The sequence below is a fragment of the Xenopus laevis genome, chromosome 1S (genome assembly GCF_017654675.1).
Source record: "Xenopus laevis strain J_2021 chromosome 1S, Xenopus_laevis_v10.1, whole genome shotgun sequence".
In the NCBI taxonomy this organism is placed as follows: domain Eukaryota; kingdom Metazoa; phylum Chordata; class Amphibia; order Anura; family Pipidae; genus Xenopus; species Xenopus laevis.
The window spans coordinates 98108185-98126344 of record NC_054372.1 but is presented as its reverse complement, the minus strand read 5'-3'; the positions used below and the strand labels follow the sequence as shown (position 1 = coordinate 98126344).

General features: G+C 42.2%; 1 protein-coding gene across 3 annotated transcripts in view; it reads left to right on the top strand.

The window, feature by feature from the left end:
* Nucleotides 1–17957, top strand: part of LOC121399392 (coronin-2A-like) — a 76176-nt gene extending 58219 nt beyond the window's left edge. For all 3 annotated transcript variants that reach the window (XM_041579976.1, XM_041579975.1, XM_041579977.1), the window contains exons 2-5: nt 7596–7796; nt 10025–10141; nt 15312–15461; nt 16737–17957. In XM_041579976.1, coding sequence (XP_041435910.1) covers nt 7596–7796; nt 10025–10141; nt 15312–15461; nt 16737–16883 — 615 coding nt within the window. In that variant the 3' untranslated portion in view covers nt 16884–17957. The remainder of the gene's footprint in view (nt 1–7595; nt 7797–10024; nt 10142–15311; nt 15462–16736) is intronic.
* The last annotated feature ends 203 nt before the right edge of the window (nt 17958–18160 follow it).

Below are 18160 nucleotides of genomic sequence, written 5' to 3'. Positions count from 1 at the left end.
ATCAGATTGCACAGAGTTATACTGCTGTTGCCATAATAAATGCTCTTGTACAGTACTTTGCAAGTACAGCTGTAAAATATTTAATGGGCAATATTACTAGTATCGTAAATGTTTAAGCAAAATGTAAAGAAAATATTTTACCTCTGACCTTCTATTTAGTTCTTTTGAAACCATACTGAACAATAAATTCTGAACTGACTTTAAAAATCTTGTTTGCTCCAAACTGTAGTAATCAGTAGGGATGTCGCGGACTGTTCGCCGGCGAACTTGTTCGCGCGAACATCGGCTCTTCGCGCTCGCCGAATGTTCGCGAACGTCGCGCGATGTTCGCCATTTTGGGTTCGCCTTACCTGGCGCTTTTTTTTGACCTCTCACCCCAGACCAGCAGATACATGGCAGCCAATCAGGAAGCTCTCCCTCCTGGACCACCCCCACACCCCCTGGACCACTCCCCTTCCATATATAAACTGAAGCCCTGCAGCGTTTTTTCATTCTGCCTGTGTGTGCTTGCAAGAGCTAGTGTAGGGAGAGAGCTGTTACTGATTTCACTGATTTCTTTGAGGGACAGTTGATAGTAAGTTTGCTGGCTAGTAATCTACTTGATACTGCTCTGTATTGGAGGGACAGAAGTCTGCAGGGATTTGAGGGACATTTTAGGGTAGCTTTGCTGGCTAGTAATCTACCTTCTACTGCAGTGCTCTGTATGTAGCTGCCTGCTGTGGGCACTGATCTCTTCTGATCTCATCTGCTGACTGCTGTAATAACCCAATAGTCCTTGTAAGGACTGCTTTTATTTTCTTTTTTGTTGTTTTACTTTGCTACTTTAACAGCCAAGTGCTATTAGTCTAGCAGTGTTGGGGAGTGGGACTGGTGTGCTACTGTGCTGCTCCTAGTAGTTCAGCAGCACCAACCCGAGAATATTTTTTTTTTTTAATATACATATAATTTTTTTTTTATTTTACTTATCTTACTGTTCTTTAAGGTGTCCAGTGCTGTTTGCTGTTCTTCATAGTAGTGCACCAATAGTAGTGCACTTGCAGGCATTATTTGCCCAGTGGCCATATAGCTGTGTGAGCTTTTTCACATTCTGTCTAAATATCAATAATAATACCGTCTCCAGAAACACCACCTGAGTGACGTTTTTCAAGCAGCAATAATATATTCCGTATCGACCACTGCTGTAGTGTATACGTTGACCTTGCAGGCATTATTTGCCCAGTGTGTTCTTCATTTTCAAACCACTGCCACTTAGCTGTGTGAGCTTTTTCACATTCTGTCTAAATATCAATAATAATACCGTCTCCAGAAACACCACCTGAGTGACGTTTTTCAAGCAGCAATAATATATTCCGTATCCACCACTGCTGTAGTGTATACGTTGACCTTGTAGGCATTATTTGCCCAGTGTGTTCTTCATTTTCAAACCACTGCCATCTAGCTGTGTGAGCTTGTTCACATTCTGTCTAAATATCAATAATAATACCGTCTCCAGAAACACCACCTGAGTGACGTTTTTCAAGCAGCAATAATATATTCCGTATCCACCACTGCTGTAGTGTATACGTTGACCTTGTAGGCATTATTTGCCCAGTGTGTTCTTCATTTTCAAACCACTGCCACTTAGCTGTGTGAGCTTTTTCACATTCTGTCTAAATATCAATAATAATACCGTCTCCAGAAACACCACCTGAGTTGTTGTTGTTTTTGTTTTAAAAATAATGCCAGGCAAAGGCAGGCCGCCACGCAGAGGCACTAGGGGCCGTGCTGCTATGCTATCCTGTGGCCCTAGGAAATTGCCCAGTTTTAAAAAGGCAATGACCCTGAACTCCCAAAATGCTGAAGAGGTAGTTGACTGGCTTACACAGCACACCCCATCCTCTACCGTTTCTAACTTTACCACAAGATCCTCATCCTCCACTGCTATGGGCACCCCACGTAACACTTCCTCCACCACCGGCGCCCCTTCTTCACTGGAGTCAGAGGAGTTATTTTCACATGAGTTTCTTGAACTGAGTGATGCGCAACCATTATTGGCAGAAGAAGATGAAGGAGATGAGGACGTTACACCAGATTTAATTCTGGCAGAGAACACAACAGAGATGGACATAATGAGTGATGACGAGGAGGTCCCCGCTGCTGCTTCCTTCTGTGAGCTGTTAGAAGAAATTGATGCATCTGAGGAGAATGATGATGAGGAGATTGATGTTTTGTGGGTGCCCAGTAGAAGAGAGCAAGAGGAGGATAGTTCAGATGGAGAGACGGAGAGTCAGAGAGGCAGGAGGAGAATAAGACTTAGAAGAAGCAGGGAGGACAGCTCGCAGGGAACAGTAGGGCAACAACATGTATCGGCACCTGTGGTCAGCCGGCCAACGCACCCGCCATTGCCGCCAACGCCGCCAACTTCTACTGTTACCGCCAGATTGCCAGCTTCAAAAAGGTCAGCAGTGTGGGATTTTTTTAATGTGTGTGCCTCTGACAAAAGCGTTGTAATTTGCAATGAGTGCAGTCAGAAACTGAGTCTTGGGAAGCCCAACAGCCACATAGGTACAACTTCTATGCGAAGGCACATGAACGGCAAGCACAAAGCACTTTGGGAGCAACACCTCAAAGGCAACAGGCAAACTAAAAGCCACCCTCCTTCTGGTCCAGCATCTTACTGCTCTACCTCTGCTGTCCTTGACCCGTCTGAACCCCCCTCCACTCCGCCTTCCACCTTGACCACCAGTTCCCATTCCCAGTCATCTGCCCCCAGCCAAGTTTCTGTGAGGGCCATGTTTGAGCGTAAGAAGCCAATGTCTGCGAGTCACCCCCTTGCCCGGCGTCTGACCGCTGGCTTGTCTGCACTCTTAGCCCGCCAGCTTTTACCATACCAGCTGGTGGACTCTGAGGCCTTCCGCAAATTTGTAGCAATTGGGACACCGCAGTGGAAGGTACCCAGCCGCAATTTTTTTTCAAAAAAGGGAATACCACACCTGTACCACCATGTGCAGAGCCAAGTCACCGCATCTCTGTCACTTAGTGTTGGGCCAAAGGTCCATATGACTACTGACGCATGGTCCTCCAAGCATGGTCAGGGCAGGTATGTCACCTACACTGCCCACTGGGTGAACTTGGTCATGGCTGGGAAGCAGGAAATGTGTGGCTCAACAACGACAGTGGAGTTGGTGTCACCGCCACGGATTGCACGCGGTTCTGCCACCACCTCTACTCCTCCTTCGCTCTCTACCTCGTCTTCTTCCTCTTCTTCGTCCTCTGCTGCTGGGTCCTCCTCCTCCACACCTGTGCACCCCCAGCTCCCCCTAGGCTATTCGACGTGCCAGGTACGCCGTTGTCATGCTGTCTTGGGGATGACGTGCCTGGAAAGCAAAAACCATACCGGATCTGTACTCCTGTCATCTCTGCAGTCACAGGCCGATCGGTGGCTGACCCCACACCAACTGAAGATCGGAAAAGTGGTGTGTGACAATGGAAGCAATCTGTTGGCAGCACTGAGACTGGGCAATTTAACACATGTGCCCTGCATGGCACATGTTCTGAATTTAATAGTACAACGTTTTGTCTCAAAGTACCCAGGATTCCAGGACGTTCTCAGGCAGTCCAGGAAGGTGTCGGCCCATTTCAGACGTTCCTATACAGCCATGGCACGCCTTGCTGACATTCAGCAGCGGTACAACATGCCAGTCAGGCGTTTGATTTGCGACAGCCAGACTCGCTGGAATTCAACGCTCCTCATGTTGGAACGTCTGCTGCAACAACAAAGAGCCGTCAACGAATACCTGTTTGAACTGGGTGGTAGGACTGGATCTGCAGAGCTGGGGATTTTTTTCCCCCGTTACTGGGTGCTTATGCGCGATGCCTGCAGGCTCATGCGCCCTTTTGAAGAGGTTACAAATATGGTCAGTCGCACCGAAGGCACCATCAGCGACCTAATACCCTTTGCTTTCTTCCTGGAGCGTGCCGTGCGACGAGTGACAGATGAGGCTGTAGACCAGCGTGACGAGGAGCAGGAAGCGCACGATTTCTGGTCGGAATCACCAGAACGAACCCAGGCACCTGCTGCAACGCAGGGAGAGGTGTCAGAAGTGGAGTCAGAGGAGGAAGGTGGCTTTGTGGAGGAGGAGGACCAACAGGAGCAGGCTTCCCAGGGAGTTAGTGGTGACCTTTTGGGGACCCCTGGTCTTGTACGTGGCTGGGGGGAGGAGACCGTGGATGATGCAGTCCTTGATAACGAGGAAGCGGAGATGGATACCTCTGCATCCAACCTTGTGAGAATGGGGTCTTTCATGCTGTCATGCCTGTTGAAGGACCCCCGTATCAAGAGGCTTAAGGAGAAGGACCTGTACTGGGTCGCGACTCTACTAGACCCTCGGTACAAGCATAAAGTGGCAGAAATGTTACCAACATACCACAAGTCTGAAAGGATGCTGCATTTACAAACCAGCCTGCAAAACATGTTGTACAATGCTTTTAAGGGTGATGTCACTTCAGGAACTCATCAACATTCCAGGGGCAGAGGTGCCAGTAATCCTGCCACGAGCGCACCTGCAAGGACAAAGCACTTTGGCCACTCTGTAACGTCAGACATGCAAATGTTTTTCAGCCCAAGGCAGCGGCAGAACCCTTCGGGATCCACCCTCAAAGAACGCCTCGACCGGCAGGTAGTGGACTACCTGGCATTAACTGCAGATATCGACACTCTGAGGAGCGATGAACCCCTGGACTACTGGGTGCGCAGGCTTGATCTGTGGCCAGAGCTGTCACAATTTGCCATGAACCTCTTGTCTTGCCCCGCCTCAAGTGTCCTCTCAGAAAGGACCTTCAGTGCAGCAGGAGGGATTGTAACTGAGAAGAGAACTCGCCTAGGTCACAAAAGTGTGGATTACCTGACCTTTATTAAAATGAATGAGGGGTGGATCTCGGAGGGTTACTGCACGCCGGAAGACTTGTTCTGAGTTTCTGATTCTGACTCCCCATGCAGCTGTCCTTCTCTGCACGCCTCATGACTCCACATACAGCTGTCCTTTAGCGTCCTCCTCCCTCCACCACCGTTACAAACTAGGGTGCAAACCCTACTGGTTTAATTTGAATCCAGGTAAATCCTGAGTTTTTCTGGCCTCTGTGCTTCAGTGGCTGCGACCAAAAAAAACAGAATATTTTCAGCATTTATATGGCATATTTTTTCTGGCCTCTGTGCTTCAGTGGCTGCGACCAAAAAAATTGAATATTTTCAGCATTTATATGGCATATTTTTTCTGGCCTCTGTGCTTCAGTGTCTGCGACAAAAAAAATTTATATTGTTAGCATTTATATGGCATATTTTTCCTGGCCTCTGTGCTGCAGTGGCTGTGACAAAAAAAAATTAATATTGTTTGCATTTATATGGCATATTTTTTCTGGCCTCTGTGCTTCAGTGGCTGCGACCAAAAAAATTGAATATTTTCAGCATTTATATGGCATATTTTTTCTGGCCTCTGTGCTTCAGTGTCTGCGACAAAAATTTTTTATATTGTTAGCATTTATATGGCATATTTTTCCTGGCCTCTGTGCTGCAGTGGCTGCGACAAAAAATTTTTTATATTGTTTGCATTTATATGGCATATTTTTTCTGGCCTCTGTGCTGCAGTGGCTGCGACAAAAAAAATTAATATTGTTTGCATTTATATGGCATATTTTTTCTGGCCTCTGTGCTGCAGTGGCTGCCACAAAAAAAAAATTATATTTTCAGCATTTATATGGCATATTGTTTCTGGACTTCTGGTTCAGTGGCTGCGACAAAAAAAACATAATTTTTCAGGAAAGTACACATGCCTAATTTTTCAGGGTTCTGCAACAGTGGCAAAATCGCATCTTTTATGGTCACCGCAGGTGATCAATAAAGTAGACCAAAACTGGGCCCACACTGCAGAATCAGTGTTTTTTGGTTCACTTCACTGTACATTGAATTACCTCTGCCTGACCGTGCACGTGCGCACAAGCACGGTGACTGCTAAACACACCACTGCAGAAATATTGCCACCAACAGGACGAACATCCTGGAGGTGACAAGCAACTAGTAATTAAAAACTATTATTTGCTCACTTGACGGTATCATTCATTAAAGCTCTTTGCGTCTTTTTGCGTTGCAGTAAGCACCGCGTTTCGTCTTTGCGTGTGAACAGGCTGTAACTTTTACACGACTTGATTGGCATGTAGATGCCGGACGTTTTAAAGCATTTTATTACACAGGTTTAGAAATGTAGTGTGATTTCTGCCCTTTACAGCACAAAACGCAGCGCTGTGTCAACAATGGATTTTTTAGAAACATTTTTGCCCTTGATCCCCCTCTGGCATGGCACTGTCCAGGTCGTTGCACCCTTTAAACAACTTTAAAATCATTTTTCTGGCCAGAAATGTCTTTTCTAGCTTTTAAAATTCGCCTTCCCATTGAAGTCTATGGGGTTTGCGACGTTCGCGAACCGTTCGCATTTTTGACGCAAGTTCGCGAATATGTTCGCGAACTTTTTTTCCGACGTTCGCTACATCTCTAGTAATCAGCATCAAGCAGGATTATACAGTATATAGCAATTTAGTAGTTTTTGTATTCTTGGCCAGCACTTGATGAAACTATGGGAAAGAAAATAGGGTTATATAAATATACACAGGCCTGGATTGGTGGCGAAGGCACAAATTCGCACTGGGAACAGGGTTTGAATGTACGACTGGTATATGAATAGGATAAAGTCTAGATAGAAAGATAAGTAGTAACAAGTACCGTAATGATAACAACAATACAATTCTAGCCTCAGCAAGCAATAGGTGTTTGGCTGCTAGGGTCAGCAACACCCATTTGAAAGGTAGAATGAAGCAAAAGAGGCACATCATTAGAAAATGAGAAATACCAATTGAAAAGTTGTAGGACATTATATAACTTATTAAAGGGTAAATAACGGTGAACTATCCTTTTAAAGTGGACCTGTCACCCAGACATAAAAATGTGTATAATAAAAGTCCTTTTCAAATTAGACACAAAACCCAATTTCTTTTTTTCAGTAAAACATCCATACTTGTCATAAATGCATTTAAAGATTTCAGCTGTCAATCACATATTGCCTGGCCCTCCTCTATGCCGTAGGCAGAGAGGCGGAGCAAGCAATTACTTTCACTTTCCATTCTGCATTTCCTACATGTTGCTACACTCCCCACATTCCCACATTTATATAGTGTAAGTAAAGTTTATTTTGCTTAACAAACACAATTGATAAGAATTTGGAATTATTTCTTTTGGTGACAGGTCCCCTTTAAGAAATTTGCAGAAATGTACACAGTAGATCAATTGTAGGGCATGCATCTATAAAATATTGAGGCTTTAAATTGAGGTAGCCTGTTTTGTTCTCGTGTCACGTTTCACTTAGTAAAATATTTCTAAATAAATAGAAAATATTGAGGAATTTTGACTAGGCTTAATTATAGAAAATAAAAGTTTGATGGGACTTACGGCTTCTAAACCTCATGTACATTTATGTAATGAAACCACACTGTTATTGAGTTTTAATACGATCATTATAAGCAGGTTTTATGTTTGTCTAATCAGAATTTTTTGTGCTATATTTCAATAGATGTCATGGCAGCCACAATATCGATGTTCGAAGTACCGCCATGTTTTTGGTAAGCCTGCAAACAAGGAGAGCTGTTATGACTGCGTGCCTATCACAAGAAGTGTACAAGACAACCATTTCTGTGCTGTTAATCCAATCTTCATTGCTGTAGTGACAGAATGTGCTGGTGGTGGAGCATTTCTTGTTATACCTATACAACAGGTACCATTTTTTCTTTCATATGCTCTGGGAACTATAGGCAAATATTATAACAGAATTTGTAGCTTTAAACCTGTAATGAACTTGAGTTGGGGTATGGTCAAATATTGGACCACAAAGGAAAGCTTTTAACCAAGATGTCAGACTAATCTGTCCATATGGAAATGCTAGCTGACACATGATTGTGTCAGCTAAAGTACAAAATTATTAACCATCATCATTTCTAGTAGACTAAAGCTGGCCATAGACGCAAAGATCCGATCGTACGAATCGTGGATTCGTACGATTTTCGGACCATGTGTGGAGAGTCCCGACATTTTTCGTCCATCGGAGATCGGTCGTTTGGTCAATTGGACAGGTTAGAAAATTTCTGTCGCCTGCCGATAATATCTCTGCGTGTATTGCCGATCGTACGATTTTCAGTGGGAGACTGTCACTAGCTTTGTCAGACATAAGTATCGTACGATTGCTGTCAGGGGCAGAACATTGGGTGATCTGTTCTTATTTGATCGGAATGGTAAAGACTTTGATCTGAATGGTTAGTGGAGGGTCGGGAGATGGGAAAGTCCGATCGTACGTTGATTCGTACGATCGGATCTTTGCGTCTATGGCCAGCTTTAAGGTATGAAGATTCAAATTAAGGAAAGAGCCATTATCCAGAAAGCCCCAGGTCCTGAGCAATCTGGATACCAAGTCCTATACGTGTACTATAGTATCAGTGTGTTTTTCCATTTTAGCCTGTCATGCTCCTTTATGAAAATATGCACAATATGATGATGATGATGTTTAAATATTCTTGAACTTCCAGCTTCCAGACATAATATAATGTACAGTATCTATTGCATCTAGTGTCAGATTTAGGTGAATGTATATAGAAATAGCCCAATGTAGCCATCTTGTGGCAGCTTCACAAACAAATCACCAGTAACTGATGTAGTTTGCAAGAGCTTAGCATTGTTTTTATGCAAATAATCACACCGCATGGAAATTGCTGCATGTAGTGATATTATTCAGGAAGGTTTGAAGTAACATAGCATTGGTCATGTTCTAATTAAGTGTATTGTAAATAATACATCAAGTAAGAACAAACTATGAGCAAACATTGCTGCAGATGTGGCCCTTTTCACTTTCAAGCTGGCAGATGTCATTTAGCACATGATGATGAAGGTTATCAGATGGTTTTTCAATTTCAAGAAATCGGTTTTCATAGAATGTTGTGATGGTTGAGGATTGCATTTTTGTTTGAAAAATTATGAATATCTTAGCTATAACCTTTTCTTGCTTTCATATTTAAGAATGATTGCATATAAATATACTGCACATATTGCTGCTATAAATTGGAATCTTAAACATGGTTGGGCCTAGACAGTTTGTGAGATCCTGGTAGTTATTGTGTAACAACATCTTAAGGGCCTAATTTCTCTCTATTAATATGCTTTTCAGCTTTTTTTTTTTTAAACTTCTTTTTATTGAATTTTTTCACACATAGGCAAATTATACATTTAAAATAAAAGTCAGAAAAATAAAGAAAGAAGAGAAAGGTATATTAGAGGTAAAGAAAAAAAGAGGTAGGGGAGGGAGCGGACCAGCATCAAGGACCAGTTAGATATCATACTCATAAACCTCAGCTTTTAAAATACACGAGGGCTATTTGTATCCGAGTTGAGCACCCACAACATCCATATGCTAATAAATTTATCAGTACACCTTCTGGAAAAGTAGGCAGCTTTGTAGCATGGCAGCGCCTTATTTACCAGTTCCTTCCAGGCTTCTAATGTTGACACATCGGGTCTATTCCACTTCAAAATTATTTGTTTTTTTGCATAATAAAATAGGAGTTGGAGTAATGTTCTGCTTTCTGTTGAGTCAACTAAATTTCTTGTCAGGCCCAATAATGCCACAGCTGGGTCCAGCTGTATTATAAGAACCATCACTTTGGAAATAAAGCTAACAATTTGCATCCAGTATATCACCAGCTTAGGACATGACCAAATCATATGTATCCAAGAACCCGGGTGGCCACAGCCCCTTGTGCAATTTGCATCCCTGGTGGGGGTCATTCGATGCAGACATTCTGGTGTTATAAAAGAGCGATGAAGGAATTTAAGTACAAATTTAAGTCCAGCTTGCGCCCATAGATACTTTTCAGCTTTAAGCAGAATCTTGAGTATACAAATTTTGTTGTTGAGATTTTATAATATCTAAACTAATAGTTTTAATTTTATATACAGTCAGGAAAACTTGATCCTCATCATCCAAAAGTTTGTGGTCATAGAGGGAATGTGCTGGACATCAAGTGGAACCCCTTCAATGACTATGTAATAGCCTCTTGTTCTGAAGATGCCACAGTAAGTAAATCATAAATCCCTGTGCAGAATATTACTCCTACAAATGGCAAGTAATTAAAATATTCAAAATAAAATGTTGAATTAGCAACTAATCACCTATTACTTGTCATAGTTGACTTTACTAAAGGTGGCCATACACGGAGAGATCCGCTCGTTTGGTGATGTCGCCAAACGAGCGGATCTTTCCCTGATATGCCCACCTTGAGGTGGGCAATATCGGGCTGATCCGATCGTGGGCCCTAGCCCATGGGTAACGGGCGGATCGTGGGACTGCATCAACGAACAGATGCGGCCGCAATCCGACTGGATTTTTAGTCCCGTCCGATCGACATCTGCCCGACTTTCGGCCAGATACTGATCGGGGTAGCCCATCGGAGGGCCCCATACATGTCTGGTCTGTCGGCAGCTTTTATCGGCCCGTGTATGGCCACCTTAATACTCAGGAAGCATGCCTGGTAGGGTCTGGAGATTCTGCTGTTAAGAAATATATAAACTTAATGCTATTAAGTTTTCTCTAACGTCCCTAGGCAGCACAGATACCTAAGGGTTAATGCCGGCTTCCCTATAGGAGGCAGGATGACAAAGAAAAAACTGCGGGGTTGTTCCTCCTCTTCCCAACGTTAGCCCATCCCTTGTGAGTTTTTTGTCATCCTGCTTTCATGGAGGTAGGTCTTGTTTTTTTATTCTTTCTCTATATTTCCCCCTTTTTAGGTTACTAGTCTGTTTAGGACTGACCCGTATTAGTACTTTATTCAAGGTATGCGCTTGCGCTACCACTCTCCATAGTACACTTGGAAGGGAGAACCCTATTCAGTCTCTCCCCACAATTATGGAACTCATGCCTTAGCACTGAAAGGGTGCCGACCATAACAACGGCATGCTCTTGTGATGCAGAATGGACTTACAAACACCTCAGGGCACAGAGTGTACAAAGCGTTGGGCAGCACCAGTGGGAGAGGAATGGCCGTTATGTTCTACAGAACATTGGTGCGCTACAGAACTTTGGCACGCTTTGAGGAGGTGTTTGCACCAGACAAACCTGAGGCCTGCTCCTTTCCCTCGCTATTGACCAAATCCAGACAATCTGCACCTCTTAAATTAACCCACTCACCAACCTGTACTCTCACTCTGTCCTTCACCTTACACCTGCCAAACTCTGCAAATTACTCATCTGTTCAGCCCCACATTGACTCACTACCCAGTGTACAGAGCTGCACTTACTATCCTTCTAGCAGGATCTCGGCTGCACAATCCGACCTCCTTTCATAGGGAGTGTTTTTGTAATTTCTACTCCCTGGAATAGATCTCCTCAACATGGAGACTGAGTCAACTACCAACCAGCCACCTGAAGCTGAGGCAGGGGACTCCCTTAAAAAGCTGGAGCACCCCAAAAAGAGTAAAAGAGCCATGGCCACACCCAGTACACCTGCTAAGAAGCCTAAGCCCTCAGATGCAGCATCAACTCAGGTTAATTATTTTACAACAATCATGCCCGATTGGATAAAAAGATTTCCAAGCATCTTTCTTAGGGATGCAAAAACAACAACCCACCAACATTCGTCCACTCATACTGAACCCCAGCACACCTGAGCACTGCGCGGAGGTGTCAGAAGGTGATCCCACCATGTATGATGGTAACATTTCTGACCCTAAATCCAAACAGATTGATATGGTTACTAAAAAGGTCACATACTGTGGTAGTGGACTCCCTGCTAGCAGATATTTTGTTACACTAGGAATTCAAGAAGAGGCTATGGAACTTAAAGCTCTCAACAAACTTTTTCACTTCCAAAAAGATCCAACTACACTTCCCTGTTCACAAAATGGTGGAGGAAATTATCAAAAAGAATGACGCATGACAGAAAACTTTCTAGAGACAAGCACATAGACACCCTATATACATTCGATCAGCAACACAAGGATAAATGGGACCAAATCCAAAAAGTAGACGCTCCTGTATCCCACCTAGCCAAGCAAACAACAATTCCCCTGGAAGATGGGTCTTCCTTCAAAGATCCAATGGATTTCAAGACTGAGATTCTACATAAGAACATCTTCACATTGTCTACCTCGGCATTCAAACTGGTTATAGCTGCAGCATGTGTGTCCAGGACTCTCACCCTCTGGACACAGAAAGCCATGTCAGCAACTGTTAATGACAATTTTGATCTACCAGCCCACCTGGCCAAAATGCCATCCACTAGCTATGTAATACATACTGTCCATCTCGCTCAGCTCTAGCCTTTGCAGCAAAGTGAGCCCTCTGGCTCAAATCCTGGAGCACAGACCCAGCCTCCGAAAAGAACCTGGTGGCTCTCCCTTTAATGAACACTACCCTTTTTGGAAGTGAACTCGACTCCATCATTTACAAAATCAAGCGTGGCAAAAGCAATTTTGTACCCCATGGTTAAGCAGGCCGAATCCTGTCCGAATCTAAGCATTTTCCTCAAAACTTCTCTCAGAACTACAGATCCTTCACAAAACCTAGTTCCAAGGGCTTCCATGGCACCAGAAAGTCTTTCTGAAGTCTTGATGACTGGTTGGAGGGCATCTCAACTTTAAAGAGGCATGGCTTTTCACGTACATCAGACAAATGTGTTCACAGAGTAGTAACCCTTGGCTATGAACCTTCTTTTCTTCATTATCCTCCACCCAGATTCTTGATATCCAGAATCCCAACCAACCCAACAAAACAGCAGACATTCCTCTCAGCCATACAGGAAATGTGCCACAAAAAGGTAATTGTCCCAGTGTCTATACCTCAACACAGTCAGGGGCTTTATTCCAACCTGTTCCTAGACCTGAAATAACTAAAGCAGTTCCTTTATACCCCCACCTACAAAAACATCATCCCCTACCTGGGCGATCTCCTCATCTGAGCACCTTCAAGGTATCTTGCACTTCAAAATGCTAACTCCTGCCTAAACATCCCCAACTGGCTGGATCCTACCCAGTCTATCATTTTTTTGGGAGTACTTTTCTGACTCTCATAGACATTAGGTATTCCTCACCCAAGAAAAGATAACAAAATTTTGTCAACACGCCTTCTCAGCCATAGAGTCTCCAACAATATCCATAAGGAATTCCATGCATCTTTTGGGTCTTATGACCTCCTCATAGACATGGTACCCTACTCCACCAAGACACCAAGCAGTCTCTACAATGGTGGACTAAGCCCCAAAACCTTTCAGGCTGTCCCTGATCCAGACCTGTTACACAAGGTCCATACCTGCACCACAGCCTTCGGATGTTATCCCTGACTGCCAGGCAAAGGTTTGTCCCCCTCTGTAGCTAACACCCTTCTCCAAGCCAGAAATACTACAGAGTCTGGAGGACCTTTCTTAGCTGGTGCAACATAAATAAATTGAATCATGATTCCATCTCTTTGCAGCCTTACAAAATGGTTTCAACAAAGGATTAGCTACCTCCATCAGAAACCATTGGCAGAGCTACAAGACAACAGAACCTTTCTTCAGGCAACACAGCATGTGCACCCTTTCTGCTGCTGCCCCCACTCCCACAATAGGACCTCAACCTGGTGTTATGAGCTCTACAAAGAGAGGCCTTTTAAAGGAGAAGGAAAGGTTAAAACAAAGTAAGCCTTATCAGAAAGGTCCACCTAAATAAACCAGTAAACCCTCAAAGTAGTGCTGCTCTGAGTCCCCTGTCAAAAGAAACACTGTATTTTTTCCTTCTATTGTGTACACATGGGCTTCTGTATCAGACTTCCTGTTTTCAGCATAAACCTCCAGGGCTAGGGCTTGAGCATGCTCAGTTTGCTCCACTCCCCCTCCCTTCTGCCCTCCCTGCTGTAATCTGAGCCCAGAGCTATGAGTAAGCAGTGAGAGACTCAGGCAGGAAGTGATGTCACACCAAGCGAATATGGCAGCTGCTATCCTTAACAAACAGAGAGCTTCTAGAGCTGTTTACTCAGGGATGGTAAAACATTCTACAGAATAAATAAAGCATTCTAGCTTGCATTATTGCAGCTAATCTATTGGCAATAAAATGCCTCCATAGCTTTCCTTCTTCTTTAACCCATGCATTCAATCAGTATCAAACTGCTCTCCTTTAAGGTGTCCTTCCTGGTGGCCCTCGCCCCGGCTAGAAGGGTCTTGGAACTTGCAGCCCTCTCCTGCCATCCTCCATTCTATGTTGTCCACAAGGACAAAGTGGTACTCTGCACTTCAAACTTCCTGCCAAAAGTTGTGTCAGATTACCACATAAACCAGGAACTCGTTTTGCCTTCCTTGTGTCCAAATCCCTCTAACGCAAAGGAAATGACCCTACATACTCTCTATGTCATCAGAGCCGTCAAGTATTATCTTCACAGGGCTCACCATTTTCGCAAAACAGACTCCATTCGTTCACAAAGTTTCAATGTCTTCTTTTCAGAAGCAGTTATTGGCTGCAAAGTTCTACAAGTGGCAATGTAAAAAAAAAGTACCTACCTTGGTCTTCCATACTACTGTGCTCTACTCTGCAGCAAATTCTGCTTCCTCATCTCTCTTATCTCCCTACCTTCAGCTTTGGGACATGACCCTCAGGTATCTGTGCTGCTTAGGTATGTTAGAAAAAAGGAGATTTGTATACTCATAGATAAATCCTTTTCTTGAAGTCTGATATTGACAGCACAGGGATTCCTACCCTATTGCCTTTTCACCTCTTTTTTTCTCTTTACGCCTGATTACCTCAACTGACAAGGGATGGTCTAACATCAGGAAGAGGAGCAGCAGCCCTGCAGTTTTTTGCTCACAAGGCACTGGTTGGGGATAACTGGTTTAAAGACTAAAAGGTTAAACTTAAAGCTTCAAAAACAAAAAGTAAGGAGCACCTAGAAAAAAGTATTTGAAGCAACTGAACTGAAAAAGCATTTGGTGAAATGCCCCTTTAAAGAAGGCATAGTCACTGTAAACACTTTACTTAAGATTTACTCAGAAATTATATTTATAGTTTGTGGGCAAAGCAGTTAGAACAGGGACGCTGTTACCATAAGGTTCAAGCAGTAGTATGCAGCAGGTTACAAAAGAGTGCAAGGCTGGTAAGGGGGTCAGCCCCTCCGATGAAAAAATGGACAATGTTTTGTTCCAAAACATTCAGTACAGAAAAACATTAATCTTTAGGATTTAACGTTCCTACTTAAATTATGTATCAAATTCTTGTCTAACAGGTCAAAATTTGGGACATTCCAAAGCATTTGTTAAATAAAAATTTGACAAATCCTAGTAAAGAGCTGCTCGGTCACACCAGAAGAGTTGGCCTCATTGAATGGCATCCAACTGCCAGTAATATCATTTTCAGTACTGGCTATGATTACAAAGTAAGACATTTTATATTTGTTCACAATTTTGTAAGATTTTATTTATATTATTTTCATTTATTTTATATATATATATATATATATATATATATATATATATATATATATATATATATATATATATATATATATGTATATATATATATATATATATATATATGTATATATGTAGAGATGTTTAACCAGGGTGGGTAGGGTTTGGGTTGGGATTGTCACTAATATGATTTCTTGTATATATAGCACTTTTATATAGCTGTATTGCTGCAGTGAGTCAAGGCAGCACTTTAAATGAACAGCAAACTTACAAGTCCTCATTACCATAGACCTGCATACTTATTTATTCAAGTGGTAATTCTTAAAATATAAGATATAATCTTTCTGTCCCATGCCAACATATTTTTTCTTTCATATCTGGGGCAATCAAGAATGCAGCCTGCGTTTTAGTATGCAGTATTCTGAAACAAAATAGATATTGTTCTCTTACTTACCTTTTACTTACAAAATCTTTGCAAAAATGTACTCATGAATTTTCAGTTTATGACTTGACCAAAAAAAAATGATTTCCTTTTTCTCGGTTTAATAAAACAGTACCTTGTACTTGATCTAAACTAAGATATATTTAATCAAATCCTTATTGGAAGCAAAACCAGCCTTTTGGGTTTACATGATTTTTGAGTAGACCTAAGGTATGAAGATCCAAGTTACGGGAAGATCTAGAAAGCAACAGGTCTCAAGCATTCCTGTTAACAGGTCACATGCCTGTACCATTAAAATAGAGCAAAAACATATGTAGCAATGTATTTAGGTATATTTCTTTATATACTATGTCACAGAGCTAAAAGGTAAGGGAATCTTTTAATTCCAGATTCTATCTTACTTTTCGTACAGATATCTATATATCCCCAACTTCAGCCCAATAAAATTTGCCAGGGTTTTAGTTTGTGTGCTATTGATATTTTCCACACTTTAGTCATGGGTGTGTCCCAAATCCAAAACTTTTGATAGGTGCGTTTAGGGTTTCTAGCAACTGTGATACAAATTAAATTTCTGGATATCATTTAGTATTTTAATAAATCTGCCCTTTAACAGTTGCCAAATTATGTTAGTTAACATTATATGACTTAAGTTTTATCCTGTGTATCCGTTTAATCATAATTCTGAAGTGTTTAATATTTGTTGCCTGGCATTTTATTCTGTGTAAAAGTCCATTATCAACATTGCCTCTTCTATAGTACATGATACCAATTTGAATGATGTTAATTGTTGTTTTTGCAGATTATGATATGGAATATTGACAGTGATGACCCTGTTATTTATAGTCCTGTGAGAACAATTGAGTGTCACAAAGATGTGATTCTTTCTATGTCATTTAACACAGATGGTAGTCTTCTTGCCACATTCTTGCAAAGACAGGATAATTAGGGTCATTGACCCCCGCCAAGGGACTATTATACAGGTTAGTATTTCTATCTTCATTGTAAATGGCAATTATTTGCCAGGAAAGTGTGTTAATGTATTTTAATGATAAAGGATTTCAGTTTATTGCAGCATAAAAATTAGAAATTCTAAAATTCTTTACTCAGTATGATCTACATTACAAAAAATATAGTACTATAGTGGTAGTAACATTCCATGTTTTAGATATTTGAAAATGAAACTTGTTTTTTTTTTAATATTTTTGCTGGATATGAAGACCTTATAAAAAAAATTCCTGTGTCACTTATTGTGTCACATAACACGGAGCTAAAAAGAAAGGTGTGACCTAAAAGTTTTAAGGGAGCTGTCTCCTCAGACAAAAATACTAAGGTTTCCTCTTCACAATGCTCCCCGTGAACTGAAATACAGTAGCAAAATATTGGTTATTTTAAAGAAACTAATTATTTCATGCCATTACATTGTTCTATATATTACAATATTTTGTATCCTAGTAGGATATTTATATATAGCTTTCATTTCAAAATTGTGTACTGACAACCAGGGGTGTTTTGGGGGGCCTTTCCACCCTGGGGCGGCCATTCTAAGGCAGCCTTCCCCTCACACCTGGCGCATACAATTTCAAGCACTGGAGCGGGTGTGGGGGGGCAGCATCACTGGTTTTGAGAGCGCTATTGCGCTCTGTGCACTAGCAGAGTTGAAATTCCGAAAGTTTAGAAAGGCTTAAAGGCTTTTTTTGCCTTTAGACTACTTAGTATATGAATATATATGGTCTTTAAGACAGGACTGGACTGATGGTGGATATCCTCATTCTCAACAATGGCATAATCATGGTTCTCTTCATGCAATAAAGGACTCTTTTCTCTGAGTCTCTGATAACTCTTTTGATTGATTCTATTGATGCTCCGAGATCACTTGGCACATCAGTTGGCACATCTTTAGGTTGAGTCATTGCCCATGTTACTGGAAGAATTACATGACCTGAGCCTGATGTTCTAGAGCAGTGATCCCCAACCAGTAGCTCATGAGCAATATGTTGCTCTCCAACCCCTTGGATGTTGCTCCCAGTGGCCTCAAAGCAGGTGCTTATTTTTTGAATTCCAGGCTTGGAGCCAAGTTTTTGGCTGCATAAAAACCAGGTGTACTGCCAAACAGAGCCTCAATGTAGGTTGACAATCCACATAGGGGCTAATAAATGACCAATCACAGCCCTTATTAGGCACCCCAGCGAACATTTTACATGCTATGTGCCTCCCCAACTCCTT